Raw genomic sequence first — 21,387 nt, forward strand, 5'->3', positions numbered from 1 at the left:
TACCCCATTATGGAAAGGAGAGAAGAAAAGTTGGACAAGTTGGATTTCACTCCTGTTCTCCCTGGAGTATGACCGCCACCAGGAGTCTGGCTATGATTTTTTTCTCCACTCCTGATCAAGAATACATGCACACTCTGCCAAACCAAGTGTACATGTTATATGGAGGCTCGACGAAGGAGCTGTAGGCTGACCAAGCATTTGGCTGACAACTGCGGTGTATGGCCATGTAAAGTAGAGACTGTTTAAAAAGTTCGTTTTTTTAAGAAATTAATTTTTATTGTTTGTCCATAAAACCAGTTATAAAAAACGCAACACAACATAGAATGAAAGGCACGTACATTATACAGAGTTAGTACACATTTATGGTCACACTGGTAAGGTATTGTTACAGTAACATCTTCAAAATTAGGGAGAAAAGGAAGTTACATCCCTTTACAAGTATCAAGGAACAGTTTGATGTCCCAAGGCAAGACTTTCATAAATATCTCCAGCTGAGACAGCTGGTCCAGACATCTAAAAATAATATAATAATATTAATATATAAGAACTAATTTAACAATCTAATAGTAAAATTAAAGGGCTGTTAAAGGGGCGCATGGAGATCTATAATCTTTGTGGTTCAAAGCAGCTTCCATTTCAGCTTAAGTGGGAAAAAGAATTAGGACTTTTCTCTGCATATTTAATGCAGAGAGGGGAACAGAATGGCCTGAACGCAGATGTGAACCTAAGACCTAACCTAAGATACAGCGCAGTGAAAAGAGAAGCGCCTCTTAAGAGTGCCTTCACACGGCGTAGCGCGCCGCTCCTTTAGACATGTATACACGTGTCCGAGCGCGGTGCTTCAAAACAGAGCCCATTGATTTTAATGGGTGCCGATATACGCTACCCATTGAAATCAATCGGAGGCTTTTTTACCTATTGATTTCAATGGGTAGCGCTCGTATATTGGCACCCATTGAAATCAATGGGCTCTGTTTTGAAACGCCGCGTTTGGACACGTGTATACGTGTCTAAAGGAGCAGCGCGCTACGCCATGTGAAGGCACCCTAAGGGTAAGTTCACACGATGTAACGTTGAGCGTGATCTGGAACGTACACAACATGTCAGAGTTTGCGCGCCGTAAAAGATCCCATTGATTTCAATGGGAGTTAGGAGCGTATACGCCACGTTATTTTGCGCCCGCAAAATCACGGGTGCAAAATAACACGGCATATACGCTCCTAACTCCCATTGAAATCAATGGGAGCATTTTGAGCGCGTCATCTGCCGGCACGTGTATACGTGCCAGATCACGCTCAACGTTACATCGTGTGAACTTAACCTAAGACTTTTCAACTAGGTTGCTATAGATGGCTGTTATCTCCACCGAATGAAGTAAACGAACAGAAAGAGAAATCTAAGTCTCATCCACATTTGGTGTGACCGGCCTTTGGAGTAGGAGTCCGGGAAGTGATGATTTGGCCCCCACAGAGCCCTGATCCCAACATCATCCAGTCTGTCTGGGGTTACATGAAGAGACAGAAGGATTTGAGTAAGCACATCCACAGAAGACTCGTGCTTAGTTCTCCAAGATGTCTGGAACAACCTCCCTTCCTGGCTCCTTCAGAATCTGTCTGTAGGCGTGTTTAGAAGAATTGATGGGGACACCAAATATAGATGGGGTTTAGGCTTCTGTTTTGTCCATTCACTTTGCATTTTGTGAACTGACGAAAGTCAAATATTCTATTTTTGAGAGCTTTCTTACTTCTTCCAGCACCATTTTACTCATGCCTAAAATTTTGCATCCACATCTGCCTAAAAAATTTTTTGCATACTTTTTGTATATTTCTGTACTTTAGCAGTAATACCGTAGTTGAGTATCCCGATGTGGACCTATTATAGGAAGCTTTAGAAATGGCCCATAACAACTAGTTTTATATGTATCTATAGAGAGGCAAAAAACGAATCTGCATCTATTTTCTATCCTCTACATCTACGACATCTCAGCCTGAGGCGACATTCACTTCCACTAGGTTATTATGAAAGACGTGTCTGACACTAAAAGGTCACCCCCAGGCCCTATTCCAGCAGGGTTAATGCAATGACCGCTAATATTAGCCTGCCCTGAAAGATTATAAGTCATCGGTGTCCGGTTTCTAAGGGCGATGACACCAGGGGAATATCTGTCTTAAATTAACTTGGCCTTTTACCAACAAAGAGATGTCGGTGGTTGTAAATCCTGGGATAAGGTTAGATATTCGGTGGACGGTCTTCTATACAGGAGAGAGAGTAACATACCTCAGCTATTCAATGATAAAGTCAATCTCCTTATCTACCTACACAGTAGGGGAAAATCAAACAACTGAAGACTTTGATTCACAATTTATACAGTTGCATAAAACGCTTTAAAAAAAATGGAAATCCCATAAAATAATATATCCAGTAATTTATCTCAGATGTCTCAGGCCCGGTTCACTTCTGCGCATGGGTTTCCATTCGGGGGGGTTCGCTTTCCTGCCCAAAACTGGACAGGGGACGGAAACCTGCAATCATTTTTCAAACCCATTCATTTGAATGGGTTTGAAAAGTGTCCGACCGTGAGCGTTTTGTGCTCTCCACAGCGAAACCGTTTTTTTTTAACCAGACTCAAAGTCAGACATAAAAATAAAAACAAAGACACCGAGCGCTCTAAGTGCAGTTTCACTTATAGAAGGAAATTAAACCTTATATTATAGGAAAAAAGCGACCAATATAGCCTCTCACCTGAACGGGTTGTGATAAAGTCACAACAATTGTATCCGTATTGCAAGATGAGCCAGGTAAGAGTGGCAGCGGTTCCGTCTGGAAACACCGGAGGACCGGGAGAAGTGGAAGAGATGGGCAGGATCAGGGATCCGCGCTCAAAGGTCGTATAAGAGAAAGTATAGGTCCAGATTCACTTGATTTTGGACGAAAGGTTTTTAATACATAAAATCCTTTTTCAGATGCAAAAAATCACAGGTCCACATCGGGCGGGATGCATCTTTCTCTTATACGACCTTTGAGCGCGGATCCCTGATCCTGCCCAACTCTTCAAAGTCAGACATGCAGGACTTTATGTCCGGTTAAAAGAAAACGTTTTCGCCGTGGAGAGCAGAAAACACTCACAGGCGCTCACGGCCGGACACGCTCTACCAGGTTTCCGTCTTCTGTCGGCAGAACACAGAAACCTGAAAACAGAGACTATAATGGGGTCATGTGGTTTCTGCACGAACAACGCGGAGAGAAAAGTGCTGCCAACAGTGCTTTTCTCTCCGCATTTTTCATGTGGAGAGGGGAACGGAATGGCCCAAACGCAGACATAAACCAAGTATCAGGAGCTTCCCTATATTAACGCTAGAGATGAGTGAACAGCTTATAAGATGTGCTAAAGGTAAATCTCAAACATGTATCCATGTGGTTAACAAGTCTAAAGGGCCCCATATACATTACAGATAAGTTGTCAGAACTGACAATTTCGATGGGGGCTCCCGACTCTACCCCAACAGATAATACTGAGGGAAAAAAAGACTACAGTGTATCATACTTTGCTCCCCAGGAGATGAGCCTGCTCAGAATATATGTGGTAGAGGAATACTCCATTGATATCCAATAAAAGCCCCCTACCCTCTTCCCATTGAGAACAAACCCATGCTCAGCTGAACAGAGCATTCAAGCATTCATGCCATAGATTTTTTTTCCCCTACCATTAAAGCGGTTGTCCCATTACAAGGATCCTATCTATACTGCTTGTTAATGTGGATGTAAGACTTTTCCTAATTACACTGCTTCAGCAAAACTGCTTTGTTTGTCCACTATCTTACTTTATTCAATTTTTTGTGGCCACAGCCCTGACTTATCTGCTCATGAGTCAAGTGATGTATCTGCTTCTCTCAGGGGTGGGAGGAGGGGCTAAGTGCAGGGAGCCAGCCTGTGTATCTAGCTATTCCTGTGTCTACACCACATGTGACCTAGGTCCTGCACTCAGATAGAGGAGCTGCTTTCATTTCTTCTGTTCTCCCAGTTATCAGGCTAGCTAATTCAATTGTGTTCATTATGGCAGAGACAGGCAGTCTCTGTATGTAACACAGAATGGAGTTGCTGCTGCCTGTACTTCATAGTCCAATATGGGTGGGCGGAGCTACATACTACTTTGGGGGCGGAGCTAAACGGCAGGTTGCATGTGAAACCCCGCCCACCAAATGATGCAAGAAACCAGGAAGAAAGAAGATTTTACAGCAGTAAAGACTGATGAGTATGTGAGGTGGGAATACCCCTTTAAGTCTTTGGAGTGTGGGAGGAAACCCATGCAAACACGGGGAGAACATACAAACTCCTTGCAGATGTTGTCCTTGGATTCAAACCCAGGACTCCAGTGCTGCAAGGCTGCAGTGCTAACCACTGAGCTACCAAGCTGCCTTTCATGCCATGGATTGTGCAGCTAAACCAGTCGTACAATCCGCAGCAAGATAGAGCAGGATACTCTGCGTGATTCAGTATTCTGAAAAAATAAGCAGACGCTGCTGCCCCTACCAATAGGAGGCAGATTCTGCATGGAATTTGGAACAGATTTTGACATGGAATCAACCTCGAAATCAGCCGTGCAACTCAAATCTGTGACTTACCCTTATTTTCTTTTTAGGTGGCAATATTAGTCAAGGTATGTTGGTATTATTAAGTCACTGTATGGTGCTATTATTTGGTTGCAGTTTTTAGTGACTGGAGAGGGACAGAAGTATTTTTGGTCATGGTATGTTGGTATTATTTGGTCACCATAATGTAGTATGAGGTCACTGCATGGTGCTATTAGTTAATAGTATGGTAGCATTATTTATTGGAATGGAGTATGGTGATGTATGGCGATATTCCCTATAAATAATAGTTGTAGAATATTTTTGTACCAGATATTCATATTAATAGGCAATTTCAGGGCTAGGACATATACTGATGACGTACTGACTTTGGCCGTTGACAGGCAATCTGGAAAGTTTGTAGATCTTCTAACTCACATCTACAGGTCCTCAGGTCTCCTTTTAATATACGGTAATTCTTTCCATCTATCATACCTCAGATTATTATTTTTAACACTGGCATTTAGCTGATGCATAGCAGCTTCACCCACAGCGTTGACAATCTATATATGCACATTTTCCCCTTGCAGCAGATGGCAGTATCAGTGGTATTTTGCCCTGACATGTATCAGTAAGCCATCCTTGATCCCCAATTGCACCAATGCAATCAGAAGTTGTAAAATTGCCATTAGCAAGGTTTGTGTTCCCTCATATTATTTCTTCAGCTCCATGTCTGAATAAGTAACATTACTATTTATGGTGGTGCCTTATTGGATTATATACCACTGTATGGCAGTATTATTATTATTTTTTATGTAGATTGTGAGCCCCATATAGGGATCACAATGTACATTTTTTTCCTATCAGTATGTCTTTGTAGTATGGGAGGAAATCCACGCGGGGAGAACATACAAACTCCTTGCAGATGTTGTTCCTGGCAGGATTTGAACCCAGGACTCCTGCGCTGCAAGGCTGCAGTGCTAACCACTTAGCCACCGTGTTGCCCCTTGCTTGGCAGTATTATTTGTCATTGCTTGGTAATGTTTTTCAGTCACTATAAAGCAGTATTATTCAGTATGGGGATATGATTAGGTCACTGTATGATAGTACTACTTAGCTACAGATTGAATCATATTGCAGTACTATTTTTTGATCACTGTATGACAGTATTATTTTGGGATACAATAAGCATATTCTACTATTATGCATAAATCTGAGTGTTTCTGTACAAGCTACACCATTCACAACTCTGATAGTAACCTTTCCATCAGTAGACTTGCAAACCTTAGCGTACATATCTCCGTACATGGCCAACCTAAAAACTAATAATTTCCATTGACTAAACACTTGTAGTCCAAGTATAGAGGAAACTGTGCTGTCTAAATCTTAGATAGGCCATCTAACACAGATGGACGAGGACATTTCTTGGAATGAATGGTGTTTTAGGAATATATTTAAGTCATTTATAATAGCTCCAAATAGGGGGCCATAAAAACACCCCTGGGATAAAGCATGTCACAATATATGCATAATACATAGGTAACACATCTCATATCCTTTGCAGCTCCTAGATAGTTGCTGGATGAATGACGTATAGGGAAGGATTAGCTTGGGGTTTTTTACGTAACAGGATACAGAATGGTAACACAACAAGGACTACTATCCTTCATATATGAGTATTGTAGGCCGGTCTGACCTCCTTTAAAGAAAATTGTGCTGAAGAAGAGGGACCAGTCATCATCCACTGGCCATACAGCATCTAAGGTTGGCCATACGCTTATCTGGCCATCAACTATCTCTCCCACCCGCCCAATTCATGTGCATGCTTGGCTCGGCAAAGCAACTAGTTGTACTGAGGGGAGTAGGGAGGAGTTCACATGGAGTAACGTGCCGCAAAATAACGCCGCGTATACAATCCCGGCTCCCATTGAACTCAATGGGAGCGTATACGGCCTGCAAAGTCTCACACGCCGTATACGTGCCACATCATGCGGCACGTTACTCCGTGTGAACCCTCCCTAGTCATTGCCAGACACCATGACAGTGGCTTACCATCCCAATAACAAACCATTAGGCACGTTAATGCCAACAAGCCAAACCCTCTTTCTTACACAACGTCTGCCATCAGGTGAAAGACAAATATTGGAACATTGGATGGTTGGCTGATCCTGCTGAACCCAATGGGTAGGACATATATCTAAAGCCCCCTAGTAGACTTATTGTCCGCAAATACTGATCCGCAATGCGCAAAAAAACACATACGCATTGCCTCAGTATGTCATCCATAATAATGGATCTTGTAGGATTCCCACATTGGACTGTGCCATAAATGTGGCCAAATATAGGGCATGCTTCATAATTTGCAGTCGTGAATGGGACCGTACTTTTAGCCGCAATTTTGATTCCACAATTGTGGATAAAAACTACAGTCGTGTGCTGGAGGCCTAATGTGTACGACCATCCATATCCTTCTGTTTTTAGCATTCGTTTTTTGCATATACTGAATGGATTCTAAAAACTTGATGTAAATGACCCTTTAGATTGGAAAAGGGGAACGGGGACAAGGATGGGAGGTGCACATAGAATAATGTTATGGGTGTTCCAAAAACGTACAGACCGGGAAACTATCAGCAGCATTTACATGCAACTTCCTATGTATCAAAAGTGATCTATTAGGCCATCCTAACACACAATGGACAACAGAAATAGAAGGTCTGCGCCAAAATCTGTAAGTCTTAGGGCTAGTTCACACGTAAAAACCTCCTGGCTTATTTTGGTCCTGAAAAAAGCCGCTTCCTAGTTAGGAAGCTTTTTTTTGACATTGCCAGGCTTTTTTTGGAGCTTTTTTTTGTAAAAACCGCTTCCAAAAAAAGCCAGGCTGTTTTTCCCTTCCATAGAAGTGAATGGGCTAAAAAAAAACGCTAGCGGTTTTTTGCAAAAAACAGCTAGCGGTTTTTTGCAAAAAAAACAGCTAGCGGTTTTTTGCAAAAAACAGCTAGCGGTTTTTTGCAAAAAACAGCTAGCGGTTTTTTGCAAAAAAAAACCGCGCGGAAAAAAACCTGCGCTGTTTTTGCCTCCCATTCACTTCTATTGGTTTCTTCAGGCGGAAAACGCCTGAAGAAAGGTCATGTCGCTTCTTTTTTCTGCTAGCTGAAAAATAACTAGCGGAAAAAAAAAGCTAGTGGAAAAAAAAGCTAGCGGAAAAAAAAAGCTAGCTGTTCACATACGGCTCCATTGTAAAGGGGCTGATTTTGAAGCGAAATCCGCTGTCAAAAAACTCCCCTTTGCCCACGTGTGAACTAGCCCTTACTGCACAACCTGGAGGTGAATTTTACTGTGGTGTTCACCCTGTGACCTGCAAACTATGTTTCAGACTAACACTGCGGCACCAATACCCCCCAGATGGCAGTAATATCTATACTAAATTATTTGTATTAATCAAATATGGAAAATAAAATAGATTTTTCACTGTATAATCCCAATACTTTAATCTCACAATCCGCCTTCAAAACTTCTCTCAAGTTGTACCATACTGGAATGCAATACCTCACATAACCAGATTAATACCCAATTTATGTAGTTTCAAACACAACCTCTGAATATATCTTTTAGGCCCCTTGTCTACGACTTGCTAGGTCAGAGTGTTATCCGTGTTTTTCCGGATAGCATATGGACCATTCACTCCGGGCCGCAAAACTCAAGACTTGTCCTATTCCTGTACGGTTTTGTGGCCGTGCTTCCATGGTGCCCATTCATTGAATGAATGAAGCTGCAGAAGCAAGACTAATGCATGGGCGAAACAAAGATAACATCCCGTGTGCCGCCCGTGCATAGGCTGTGCTGTTCAATGACGACCGGCGGCCCACACACTAAGACCACAGACACTAAGGTCCCAAGTTGCATAAAAAAAACACAGCTTTTTTTATGTTCCTGATCTTGCTGCGGTTTTTGCCCTCAAAGCTCAGAATAACTACAAAAAGAATAGGAAATAAATAGGAAGTTCTTGTACCTCTAACTACTGCTCAATCAACCTCCTTACTTGGGCCCAAAAAATTGCAGCAAGATCTGTAACAAAAAAAGCTGCGTTTCTACAGTGTGGGGGGCCTCAGATTTAGGCAGGCCATCACATACCTCAATTTAGCTCTTCTACAAAATATTCTGACCAAAGAGATGGCTCGCATTGAAATCAATGGGAGCCGCTCAGGTCTTTTTTCTGGGAGCCGTTTCTTCCATTTATTGGGCCTAATCCAGAGCGGAGTGCGCGGCTGGATGGTGGTGCAGTGCACCGGCTTTCAGTCAAGGCTACCTGGTTTTTGGTCCGGAACCTGAGGCGGCCTCCGTATGAACTTACCCTCACTGTCCCTAACCTAATACTTCACTGTTTACCCCTCCCTTCATTATTCATCAGAAACAGATGCCTTAGGCTAAGTTCCAATGGAGACTCCGCCGCAGAAACCACCAAAGAAAAAAGTCTTGAACGGAGGTCTTTTCTCTCCATCGGTTTCAGTATAAAAATGGCGGACACCTGGTGGACCCTATTCTATGGGAACTGCTGTTGTCTGTGGGGAATGGGCTGGGAGACCCAAACGATGTGGAGTCGTGCGCAGATGTGAACCTAGCCTTAACTCCATGCACTTGCATTCGCTTTGTATCTGATCATACACAGACACCGGCTGGTAATTGGCTTGTGCAGCTTTATATGTATTACCGCAGGCACCACACACATGGGGCAATCCAGCCTGAACTTAGTCGGGAGACAGAGCTCCTTGCATTGTCGTGATCTATGATACTAGGAGTCTCTGCCTCCTTACTGTTCTACTATCTGCACTCCTAGTATCATAGATCAGTACACTGCTAGGATTTCTGACTCCTGACTAGCTTCATACTGAGATATCCGATGTACGGACCAGATTTTCCGATCTGGATTGTGAATGTGCATGTGGTGTTATTGAATGATAAAAAGCTGACCCAGGACCAGCCCTTCTCCCTCTTGTATCACCCTTCTTCCTCATGGATTGTAAGCTCTTGTGGTATTCTTTCAGCTGATGATTAACCTACTACTCTGAAACGTATGATATTTGTCTGTACATGACCCCTCTGATTTGTAAAGTGCTGCAGAATAAGCGGGTGCTATATAAGTAAAAATAGTATAATTATTGTACAACGTATACATTTGCATGATAATAACACTAGAAATCTCATTCTCAAGTAAATGATCACATCTCTTTCTAGATATATATTCCCGATTGTCTACGGATAATCTGATGAAATTCTGATGTGTATATGTTGTGTACTAAAGGAATTAAAAAAGCAAAAAGACACCATTTTCCTATGTAGAGCTGTAAATGTGTGCTGTGGTATCTGCCAAAGGTATAGTTGGATGACCAATCCAATCTCATGTCTGTGACCAGCTGTTACTGAATTGTCATTTAGATGGTACACACGTCACTTTACATAAACCTTGCAGATCTGGCCCAGTGGATTACAAATCAATTAGCTCACTTTAGTAAGTACAAGGAGTCAGCGGAGACAGGGGGGGATAACAGAAACAAAAGCAGCAGCTGGGGGATGGGCTCAGACTAATATCCTTGTGGCATACCACCATGCAGACTACCTAAAGGCTAGATGACATAGCCAGATCTTGGTTGGCCAAAGTGCTGAGAAACTTGTTGATCGGCACTCGTTTGCAAAGCCTTACGCAGGTCGATGCAAACTCAATGGGTAGGAAAGATCTCTGCTGCGATCATTTCTTCCCATTCGGCTACATGGATTATCAGACCCACCGCCCAGATTACAAAGCGCAGTGTGCTGCCGATAATCTGCGTTTTATTAGATTATTGGCAGAGAGCAGTCACTCGCCAGTCAGCTGATCGGGTTATGATCAGGTAGGAGCGATCGCTGTCAATAACTGCCATGAATATCAGGCTGTGTGATCGAGCCCTTACTGTAGACTTATTATAGACAGTTTTCCCATGTCAAATAAATTATGTAATAGGCTGAAGTCTAAAACTCTGTAATATACCCGATGCTGAATCTTCTGCAAACATAAAGGAACAGCCAGAATCTGCAGTTTTGCCTTTTGCAATCGCTTTCTGAGTGTCACCATTGCCAGTGTTGTAACAGCAGCTATATATTATATTATTACATTAACCGGGCTGCGCAATTTCATTGCATTGTCCTATAGTGAAGCGGTTACAATGTATCCGAGAATTGCTTAAAAAAACAATCCCCAGATACTATCATTATAGGAATGGCTCTCTTTCCTAGCTGACACTTTCTGGTAAAATACACACAGGTCAATATTCTGCACATTGCACCCAAATCTGTCTGCGCAATGATCTGCAGTCCATTGACAGACCACAGGTCCACATACGGACTTCTAAGGGAACAATGAATTTTCTATTTCCCGGGTAAAGTGAGTTATTCCAGTATTGGGGATTGTAACTTTAGCAGCACTTTAAGAAAAATGCAATGACCGATTTCCTTATTTATTCTGCACAGTCCAGTGTCTTACCTTGTTCGAGCCTAAAGAGTCTTTTCTCCAACTTCTCCATATCGTTCAGCATCAGAACCCGGATCTGCTTAGTGGGCTCCATTGTGGTTTCCTGGCTCTGGTTTCCTTGTCAGATCACAGGCAGTTGTGACATAGAAGTTTAAGTGATCCCTGCAAAAATGAAAAAAATATAATACAACAAAATCATAAGGTGATAGAAAGGGAAAAAAAGTGAACATAACACCATCCTGTAAATGACACTGCACGCTTACATCGCTGAAACCTGTCCAAGCTAAGCAATGAGGAAGACTAGCAGGCCGTTCCTGCAGGGCTATTACAAGGATACACTAGAATACAGGCTGGGATCAGTAGGGAAGGTGTGTTGCCAAGCACAAGAGCTGTCAGCGATACAGTGTGACCATGAAATAGAGGAAACACTCAGAACGCGGTGTTGGCATGTAAGCCATCCTTGTTATCCAGCAAACAATCTAAATATATATGCATCTCACCTCCTCCTCGCGTACTCCCCCTGCAAAGAACCTCCAAATGTCCCTGAGGCTCAGACAGAATGCAGGACGTGCAGAGAGTGACAGTGTCAGGACAGTGCAAAGAGCAAGGACCTCCCAGTGTCCTTAGTACATCTCAGCCCTCCTCCTCCTCCATGCCCAGTAATAAACACACATTCAGGGCCCTCCCTCTCCTCTAGTAGGAGAGCTCATGTACAGCTCACTTCTGTCTGCCTGCTGCACCGAACACACACAGCTCACACCTCACAGTGCATGCCCAGTATATAGTCACAGTGCAGGCCCAGTATACATCCCCAGTGCATGCCCAGTATATAGTCCCAGTGCATGCATGCCCAGTATATAGTCCCAGTGCATGCATGCCCAGTATATAGTCCCAGTGCATGCATGCCCAGTATACATTCCTGTGCATGCCCAGTATACATTCCCAGTACATAGTCCCAGTGAACGTATCCAACACTGCCAGGCATTCATGCATTGATCCATCCAGGACATCTAATACATAAAACATCAATACTCTTCAAACCAAACCACATATCAAACAAGGGTGTAACTGCAGATCGGGCCGGTTATGCCGCTACGAGGTGATCAGTAGGAGTCTGTCAAAAGGCTATAATTGATATTGTCATTGCCATTTAAGGTCGGAACCCCATGTAGAGTAAACGCTGCGATTTAAAGAGGACCTTTCACGTCCTCAGGCACATGCAGTTTTATATACCATTAGAAAGCTGACGTTGCGCTGAATTCAGGCCACTGTCGGCTTTCCCGTTATGTTCCCCCGGGGGCTGGAGATATCGGTGCCGTTACCAGTCTCTGCCCATGGCATTCCTGACAGTCTAGCTGGGCTGTGAGGAACGAACCCCTAACAGTACATGTCCATAGCTCTGTACTATCAGAGGGGACGTTCATTACCACTAGTGATGACGCTGAGCTGTAAAAAATAATCCCCAGTACTAGTCTATGGACAAATACAGTTGGGGGTGAGGGGTGTTCCTCACAGCTTCGCGCCATTGCTGGGCATTAAGGAACACCCTCTCTGACCGTACAGAGCTATGGACAAGTACTATCAGTAGGGGTGTTCCTCAAGTAGACTGTCAGGAATCCCCTTCTGACAGTGGGCAGAGACACTTGCACCGGGGCACATAAAAGGAAAACTGACAGTGCGCTGATTTCCACGCTATTGGCTTTCTAGTGGTGTATAAAACCGCATGTACCTGAGGACGTGTAATGTTCTCTTTAAACCGCGGCATTTTATAATATCTGCAAAGCAGATGGGATTCTGGCTAATCCCATACACACATTGCAGAAAAATATCTGCAGCAGGCATGATATAATTTAAAAAACCGCTATTTTGGAAATCACAGCATGTCAATTATACCTATGTAAATGGCGACAGTCTTCCTATAGGTATAATATAGTCATCCAGCTATAGTGTTAACCATAAGGGACAAATATTCTATCTGGGCAATAGCAAAATAACATGTTCCCTATATTCTGGTGGTCAGTACTATCTTGACAATACTATATATATATATATATATATATATATATATATATATATATATATGGAATAAAAAAAACATGGAAAGAAAAATGTTTAAAGGACTGCCGGTGTCCGCCATACATGTACAGCAAATGTCGGCAACTGCAAGGGAAACGCTTTAGGCATAGTAATAGATGTTTTAAAAAGCGTACAATCTATGATGCTGTAGTGGTGTTATTGCAACCAATGCCCGGCACCTAGCCAGATCAGCTATTCGAAGCAGCTGCAGAACTCAGGTGGGTGTTACTTCCATATCACAGGCCAGTGACATCACTTTCAAGCTGTAATACCAAGCACAGCCGCTATACAATATAAAGGGGCATTCACTCGGGGTAACGCGGCGCTGATTCTTGCACGATAACTTGCGTAAGAATCAGTGCTGCAAAACAGAATCCCATTGACTTCAATGGGTTCCATTTAATGGGCGTAACACATTGAAATCAATGGGTTAAAAAGCCTACCATTGATTTCAATGTGTTACATACGTTAAACGGAACCCATTGAAGTCAATGGGATTCTGTTTTGCAGTACTGATTCTTACGCAAGTTATCGTGCAAGAATCAGCACCGCGTTACTCCATGTGAATGCCCCCTAAGGTGCTGTGCTTGGTATTTAGTGAATATACCGCAGTGCTCACTTAGAATCTGCGGTCTTCTCAAACAGCTGATGGATGTAAGTCCAAGGTGCTCGATGCCCAACAATCTGATATTGATGGCCTATGCTAAGGATAGTTCATTAAAAATCACAGTCCAGAAAAACTCCTTTAAGTATATGGAAACTGAGCTGTAGTACTCCGGCACAGCTGCTACGCAATAAGGGGAATTGATCATACATTTATGCCAGCTTCTGGTGTAAAATGTCTGAAAGAAATGAGATATTTGGTGTACAGCCATATTTGCACCAAAGATTCCAACTTTTGCCTCAAATTGCAGCTTAATACAACAATGGTGTTTTTCTATATCAGCTCTTATGACTCCCTGTCCCCTCCTCTACATTTCTGTTAAATGGCCACCACCTTGCCTTAAGCTACTGTACCACACATTGCTTTAGTGGTCGGCACGTGGACAGTCCAGCCAAGAGCAGGGGTGAGAGTCAGTTTAACTATGTAATACGCATTTACTTTATGCAATATGGAGGGTTACTTTGACTTACAACATCCATGGCAATGTTTCAGTATAGCACTTTCCACTAATGTGTACCATGGGGAACATGAGAAAGCCTTTTATGGAATGGAGTAGATATAACATAGTGCCAAGGACACGTGCCCATCACAGTAGGCTCAGCCCCAAGCGGTGAATCAAACTTTCTCTCTGGTCCGATACCCTTTTTAAAATGAGAAACTATATAAATCTGAGTCGGTGCATTACTATTAATTATAAAACTTTACAATTACCGGTGTTATAGTTACTTACACACTTAGTCGACATTGTATATGGCATTATGGGACCCCTCGATTAGCTCACTGATAGAGGAGGGGGCGATGACAGCGAACAATCCCTTTAATATAAAGAAACCTCTGATTAAATGCTTTTCCTTTCTCCAGTCTTGTCTACACCATAAAATACTGTTGCTTTTCTATTCCTAATGTAAAGCATCATGGAAGCTCAGATATAGTAACATATAGTTATGACTACTAAAGGGATATTCCCAGAGACATGTATGACATATCCACAAGATGCCTTACAAACGTCCGATAGATGCGGGTCCCCCCTCTCCGTACCTAGGGGTCCTGGCTTGGATCATGTGATCAGTCTGTCCGCCTCCTCTCCCGTAAAACAGCTCAGGATCAGAATCACGTTCAATCTTGGTTTATTTGCTAGGGGTTGTTGGAGTGTTGGCCCTGGAGAATCACATTATCTAGTGGGTCCAATGAACCTCAGTTCGACACTGTGCACATATGTATACATCATAAACATATAGACTTGTTCACACTATACTGGACTTTTTACTGCTGACTTTGTAGTACAGGAGAGTCCAAGTAACAAATGCACAGAACTGACTTTGACTTTCACTCCGACAACTTATAATAAATCATTATTGCAGAGGTCAGTGTTGTTCACACGCTCTCTTGACAGATATGGCCCAAGTACTGCGACACCATTACATAGCAGACTGATGGCGGCAGACTCCCCTGACTATAGCCACCTCTGCTGGACTGTATTATTGGCATGACAGGGATCTTGAGTTCATACATTGAACCCTATGACCCATGTGGACATGAAGTACTTAAATCAATTTTTGATGGTCACATGAGGAGTACGTTTCCTCCGTCGTTTTATACTGCAATTTGACAGACACCCAGTGGACCCCATAACAGTCCACTGCATCTGTGGGTACCCGTGTTTTTAGTGGACAGACTCTCCATCTTTAAGGTCCCCATGCAAAGCTGAATGACAGATAGCCAAAACACGAATGTGAACCTAGCGTAAGTTGTTGTGAAATGTAGCCAGGAGCGATCATACAGCCCGGTCTCTTCAAATGCGCTTTGGAAGCTATCAACTTAGTTTTTTCCCCCCTTAATAGTTACAATAAAGAGAATAACACACTGCACACATGACAATATAAGCCATGAACTGCAGGCTCTGCTGCCTTTTAGGCCCCATTCCCACGGAGTACCACGACACTCATTCTGACACATAAACACGTGTCAGAGAGAGGCGCTTCAAAACAGATCCCATTGACTTCAATGGGTGCCGGCTTACGCGCGCTACACATTGAAATCAATAGGAGGCTTTGTAACCCATTGATTTCAATGTGTAGTGCGCGTAAGCCGACACCCATTGAAGTCAATGGGATATGTTTTGAAGTGCCTCTCTCTGACACGTGTTTACGTGTCAGAGTGAGCGTCGCGTTACTCCATGGGAACGGAGCCTTATGGGTCAGTAATGAGCCCAGGATCTACACCTGGGCTGAGGCCTACTCCAGATCTGGACCACACATATGTCAGAAACCTTGGGCTGATATATCTGGACTCCTGCACTCTGTCTGTCACCTTCTCTCACTACAGACACAATAAGGATAGATAGTAAGATTTGGACCCAGGAGGATACGGGCTAAAAAAAGTTGTACTGTGCACCATCCATATATGAAGAATACGGGAAAATACTTAAAGATTACACGCATGATACAGGACAAAAGAAGAAGCCCTCTCCATATATGTAGAGTAAGTCAGATACTGAGAATTACACCCAGATTGATTGGGGGAGGCTGATGTGTTCACATTTTCCCAAAAAGCCCAATTTCGGCCATAATTAACCCTTTATTAAGTCCTGCCAAAAGTCTACTGGGCTGACTGCCATATACATTCGTATTGCAGTGTATTACATCACCAGCTGAAAGACTGCTTAGTCTAATCTCCTATTGGGAGTCAAAAATAAAAAGGTAAAAAAAATAAAATGAGGGAAATTAATGAAGACTGGCGTCATCAATATAATCAGGGGCGTAACAACCAAGGTAGCAGCGTCAGCGGCTGCCACAGGGCCCGGGACATTAGGGGGCCCGGCGGGCCCCTGATGTGTTTTTTGTATTTTTTAGTAAGCCGTTACCTGCTGGAGTAACCCCAGCAGATAATGGGCCCTATTTACTTACCGATCCTCGCTCCTGTGACCCCAGAACATACCTCCCAACTTTTGAACAACAGAAAGAGGGACAAAATGTGCGGCGCTGAAAATTTGGCTCCGCCATTCGAAGTCAAGACAGACCCTGACAGAAATTATACTTTCAGCACAAAGTCAAAGCTTTCAAAATACTCAACTACTCGAGTGCCCGGAGGTCAGGAAGCTCAAAAGAATGGTCCCTAGGCTACATTCACATGGTGGATTTTGCATTGAGAATGGTCATGCAAAATCTGCCATGGAAATCCTTCTTCCCCAGCAGGTAGAGTTCTCTGGGTATTTGTCTTTAATTGAAGGTTGCAGACTACAAAATATATGAGAGATGAGAATATGTTTCTATACTACTCACTACATGCAGGACTGTGTGTCCGTGCAATAAAGAATGGTTTTCAGGCGAGGGCACCACCTACAGACACCTTTGAAAAGCCATTCAAATGAATTTAAAGCTGACCGCCGGCAAAGTCGTCCCCTGTACAGTTTCCCCCGGGTTTAGGACGGAAACCTCAGGGCAGACAGCGCCAGTAGTGTGAAGTTTACAAAGTCTACTTACAATGGCTGAATTATAGCCCTCGTCCTTTCCACTTACAATATAGATTGTGACTGTGTGCCTGATGTTAGGCATGCTTAGCCATAGTGTACAATGTTAATACTTATTTTGAGACATTGTTCCTTGTGCAATTTTAACGAACTTGGCGCACATCATTGGCAAAATGACACTTCTTATACATGTGCTGTAGTGCCACCTAGTGGAGCACCAGAAAAACATATTCCTCGATCCTTAGCATATTTACACATTAGAGCAAAACTACAATTTTTTTCTATTTTTACACTTAAATTGGGAGGAGTTTACTACCCTATCCAAGGCGGTCAGAGTTTCATCAGCCTGACAAATTTACTATTTGGAGTCAGTTATACCTGAAACATACGTCAGTTCCTGACCTCTTAAAATTCAGGAGCTTCCTGCCCTGGCTGGGGACAAGATTAAGATTGGCATACAGAACATCAGTCTTAATAAATTCTTCCCAATACTGTGAATTAACAGACAAGTAATATATAGTAGATATATACGCTAGTTATGTAGATATGTTACAAGATGTATTGATTCTCATTTTTTTAAATTAACTTTTTGTTAAAGGGGTATTCCCATCACGCTTGTTCAGCAGCCTGCAGGCTGTGTGCTCTCTTCACTTCCTGGATTTCTTGGCACATTGGTGGGCGGGGTTTCACTTGCTCTGCTATCTGCTATGTTTGCCGTCAGTAATGAGGGATTGGTTGTAAATGAATTACCACAGTATGAAGCTGATGTAGAGGCTGATGTAGCAGAGCTGGATTTGAGTCATTTTGTAATACATACAGAGGTACCGGACTCCCTATCTCAGCCCTTATCAGCCAAATTCAATTAAACCCACTGATAAGTGGAAGAGCAGGGGATAAAACAGGTCAGAAATCCCGGAGCTCTCACCTCCCCACCTCCCCTATCTGAGGAGCTCCGTTGTCTGTGGCAGAGACATAAACAGCTCAGAGCTGCTCCAAGCTCTCAGCCCCTCCCTCACCCCTGAGAGCAGGCAGCTACGTCACTTGGGGACTAAGCAGATAAGCCCATGGTCCGGGGCCCGCGGTCATAGAAATGGAATGGGTCAGTAATCTTACCCTCAATTGTAGATAAAGAGCACAGTCGTGTGCATAAGGCCTTATGGTGCATCGTATGGATTCATTACACTGCTGATCTCAATTTGTATGCATTATCACAGATATTATGACATATGCACTATGGCTAACATCATGTGTTCAGTATATATGCACTACAGAAGGTGTGGCCTAAAAATTACAGCCATACTGTATCCAGAGGTACGATATGTCTGTAGTTAGAATTTCTATCAGTGTACTCTATACACTGTGACCATAGACTGGCCCACCAGGGAGCAGGTGAATCCCCCCGTTGGCCCCTGAATAGGGGTAGGCCCTTAGCTCTTCCACCCCTGCACAAATGGTACATGACCCCCTGTGAAGCTTGTAATTCATCTTATGCATCCATATCATTAAAAGGGTAGATGATTTAATAAACTCCCCAGTTTACTGTACAGACACAGAGATTACCTCGAGGCACACAGTCAGTCAGATCAGTATCTTTCTTCTCCGCTCCCACTTTGTCAGCGCTACTGCATTGGCCGCAAAATCCTTCATCATCTTGCTTCTGCCGGAAACCTCTTGTGAGCAGATTTTTTGGGGCTCACAGAACTAAGAGCGTCCTAGTTCTAGGCAAAGGCCAGTCAACAGACTACTAAGATGGCTTACAAGACAGGAGCAGTCTAAGGCAAGGACTAGGCAGTAAGTTACTACTGAAACAAGAACAGTGCGAGTGCAGGGAATCCTTAAGATAGACCTCAGTATTGTTAATGGTGCAGATCTCCTCTCAGGTCTTATTTCTAGATTAAGGGTGCATTCACACTTCGGATACGCTGACTGATTCTGAATGTTAAAACACGTTCAGAATCAGCGCGTATAAAGAAGATCCCATTCATTTCAATGGGAGCCGGCATACGAGCGCTCCCCATTGAAATGAATGGGCTGCTTTTTTTCTCTATGGGCCCCTTCACACGGCGTAAGCGCTCGGCTCATTCCGAGCCGTACACGCGAGTGTTTCTAAACACTTCCCATTCACTTCAATGGGCGCGCTCGTAGAGAAAAAAAGCAGCCCATTCATTTCAATGGGGAGCGCTCGTATGCCGGCTCCCATTGAAATGAATGGGATCCGCTTTATACGCGCTGATTCTGAACGTGTTTTAACATTCAGAATCAGTCAGCGTATCCGAAGTGTGAATGCACCAGTGGGAGCAGAGGACACTGCTTATGGCAGCTATATCACATTATACTGTACTAGGAACGGGATAGTAACACTAGGTTCACATCTGTGTTCAGGTTTCTGTTTATCTGTGGATACCTGTGAACCCCATAGGCTATAATGGGGTCTGCCAGGTTTCCACCCAAAAAAGGCAGAAAAATGTGTAGGACTTTTCTCTCTGCATTTTTTAAGCATATTCGGGGGAGATCGAAGTAGATCAGGTGCAGGTGCGAACCTAAAATATTTATAAATTATGTTTTGTGTATGATTTCTTTGGTATATTCATATAGGTTGGCAAGTATGAACCTAGCCTTAGACTCTACTTCAACAATGCAACACCTGAAAATGCCGAAGCGCCAGGTTTGTTAGCTCTGATGGGGCACACAGTTAGGCCGGGTTCACATGGGTTTTTTGGTCTGAAACCTGAGGCGGAGGCCACCTCAGTTTCCGGACCAAAAAAGGGTAGCCGCGACTGGATGCCAGTGCACTCTGCTCCGTATTAGGCTCAATGAATGGGCCTAGTCGGGAGTGTCTTCAGGCGGATTCGCAAGGCGAATGAGCATGTCCGTTCTTTTTTCCGAGAGCCGAAAAAAGCTTTTTCCGGCTCCCGGAAAAAAGATCTGACTCAAAATCCCCTGTGTGAACTCAGCCTTAACACTCCCAGAGTCAAAGCACACCCACCTACTCGATCCATGGCACACCAGACTTAAACTACTCCATTGTAGACTCAAACCTGGGAGCATGGCTCAAGTAGTATGGGTGATGCAGGCAGGAGATGGTAGGGTTTAGAGTGGTCTGAGCAAGGGAGCGGAAAGTCCACCAGTTGCCTCACTTGCATATGACAGACATAATAAAGGTATGTATTGTATCACTGTAATGTATAATGAAGGCTGAATATGCTTAGAGAGGTGGAAGACTCCCTTTTAGAAAACAGGTCTTGTTTCTAGATTAATAGTGGGAGCAGAGGACACTGCTTATGGCGGCTATATCACATTATACCATCACATTCAACAATGGAGTATTTCTTAAAAGGAAGCGGTCAATAAACCAGCAGTATGAGGACGTCATAGAGCTTATAACGCATGCGCAGTGAAGTGAGCGTGTACTCACCTCGGCTTATGCCGCTGCACTCTCTGCCACTATGCCTTCTTTCACTACGTAATACTTAAACAGAATATATAGACAGGGACATATTCAGACAGCTGAACACCAAATGTACAATATATTGTCTTACTAGTGGCTCCAAACCTAGTGTTAAATCCCCTTTTAATCCTTACCCAAAAATTAATTGCTGTACTTCTTTATTGTTACTGTCATTTTTATTTCTTTTCACCGGGTTTGCTTGGTGTTGATAGGAAATGGTTCATCTACATGTCAGCGTGGTCGGTCACATGGTGTTCATGGAGATTGCTTCTTCTGAACAATGGTGTATACATAACACAAATAATGAAAGTGAAAATGATGACAAAACTTCCCTTTAAACCCTGGAGAGTCGTCCAAACAAACTCTTAGAGGATCTGAACCTGACGCAGATAATGTCTACCATGATAGCAGTCTACCTCTACTTATTCGTGTACTTAGATACAGGATTAGGAGGTAAGTGAAACTGTCTTGGGTTACCAAACCTCACAGGGTGGGGTGTAAAACACAATCTCTGGGTACAGACGTCCCTCAGCTTACAATATTAGTTGGTGCCAAGATGACCACTGTAAATTGGAACCATTGTAGCCTGAGACCATAACTAGAGAAACCAAATTAAAGGGGCTCTATCAGTAGATTTCCGTTTTTTAAATAAAAATATGC

At 43.3% G+C, this 21,387-nt stretch overlaps 1 protein-coding gene across 4 annotated transcripts in view; it reads right to left on the reverse strand.

Moving 5' to 3' along the window:
• Positions 1–21,387, reverse strand: part of AGL (amylo-alpha-1,6-glucosidase and 4-alpha-glucanotransferase) — a 70,756-nt gene that overhangs the window by 43,413 nt on the left and 5,956 nt on the right. For 2 of the 4 annotated variants that reach the window (XM_075286634.1, XM_075286631.1), the window contains exons 1-2: positions 11,571–11,680; positions 11,083–11,232 (exon numbers count right to left, since the gene is read on the reverse strand). In XM_075286634.1, coding sequence (XP_075142735.1) covers positions 11,083–11,164 — 82 coding nt within the window. In that variant the 5' untranslated portion in view covers positions 11,165–11,232; positions 11,571–11,680. Of the gene's footprint in view, positions 1–11,082; positions 11,233–11,333; positions 11,462–11,570; positions 11,681–21,387 lie in introns of those variants that run through there. The other 2 variants (XM_075286633.1, XM_075286632.1) reach the window with 2 other exon arrangements.

This window comes from Leptodactylus fuscus, chromosome 9 (genome assembly GCF_031893055.1).
Source record: "Leptodactylus fuscus isolate aLepFus1 chromosome 9, aLepFus1.hap2, whole genome shotgun sequence".
NCBI lineage: Eukaryota > Metazoa > Chordata > Amphibia > Anura > Leptodactylidae > Leptodactylus > Leptodactylus fuscus.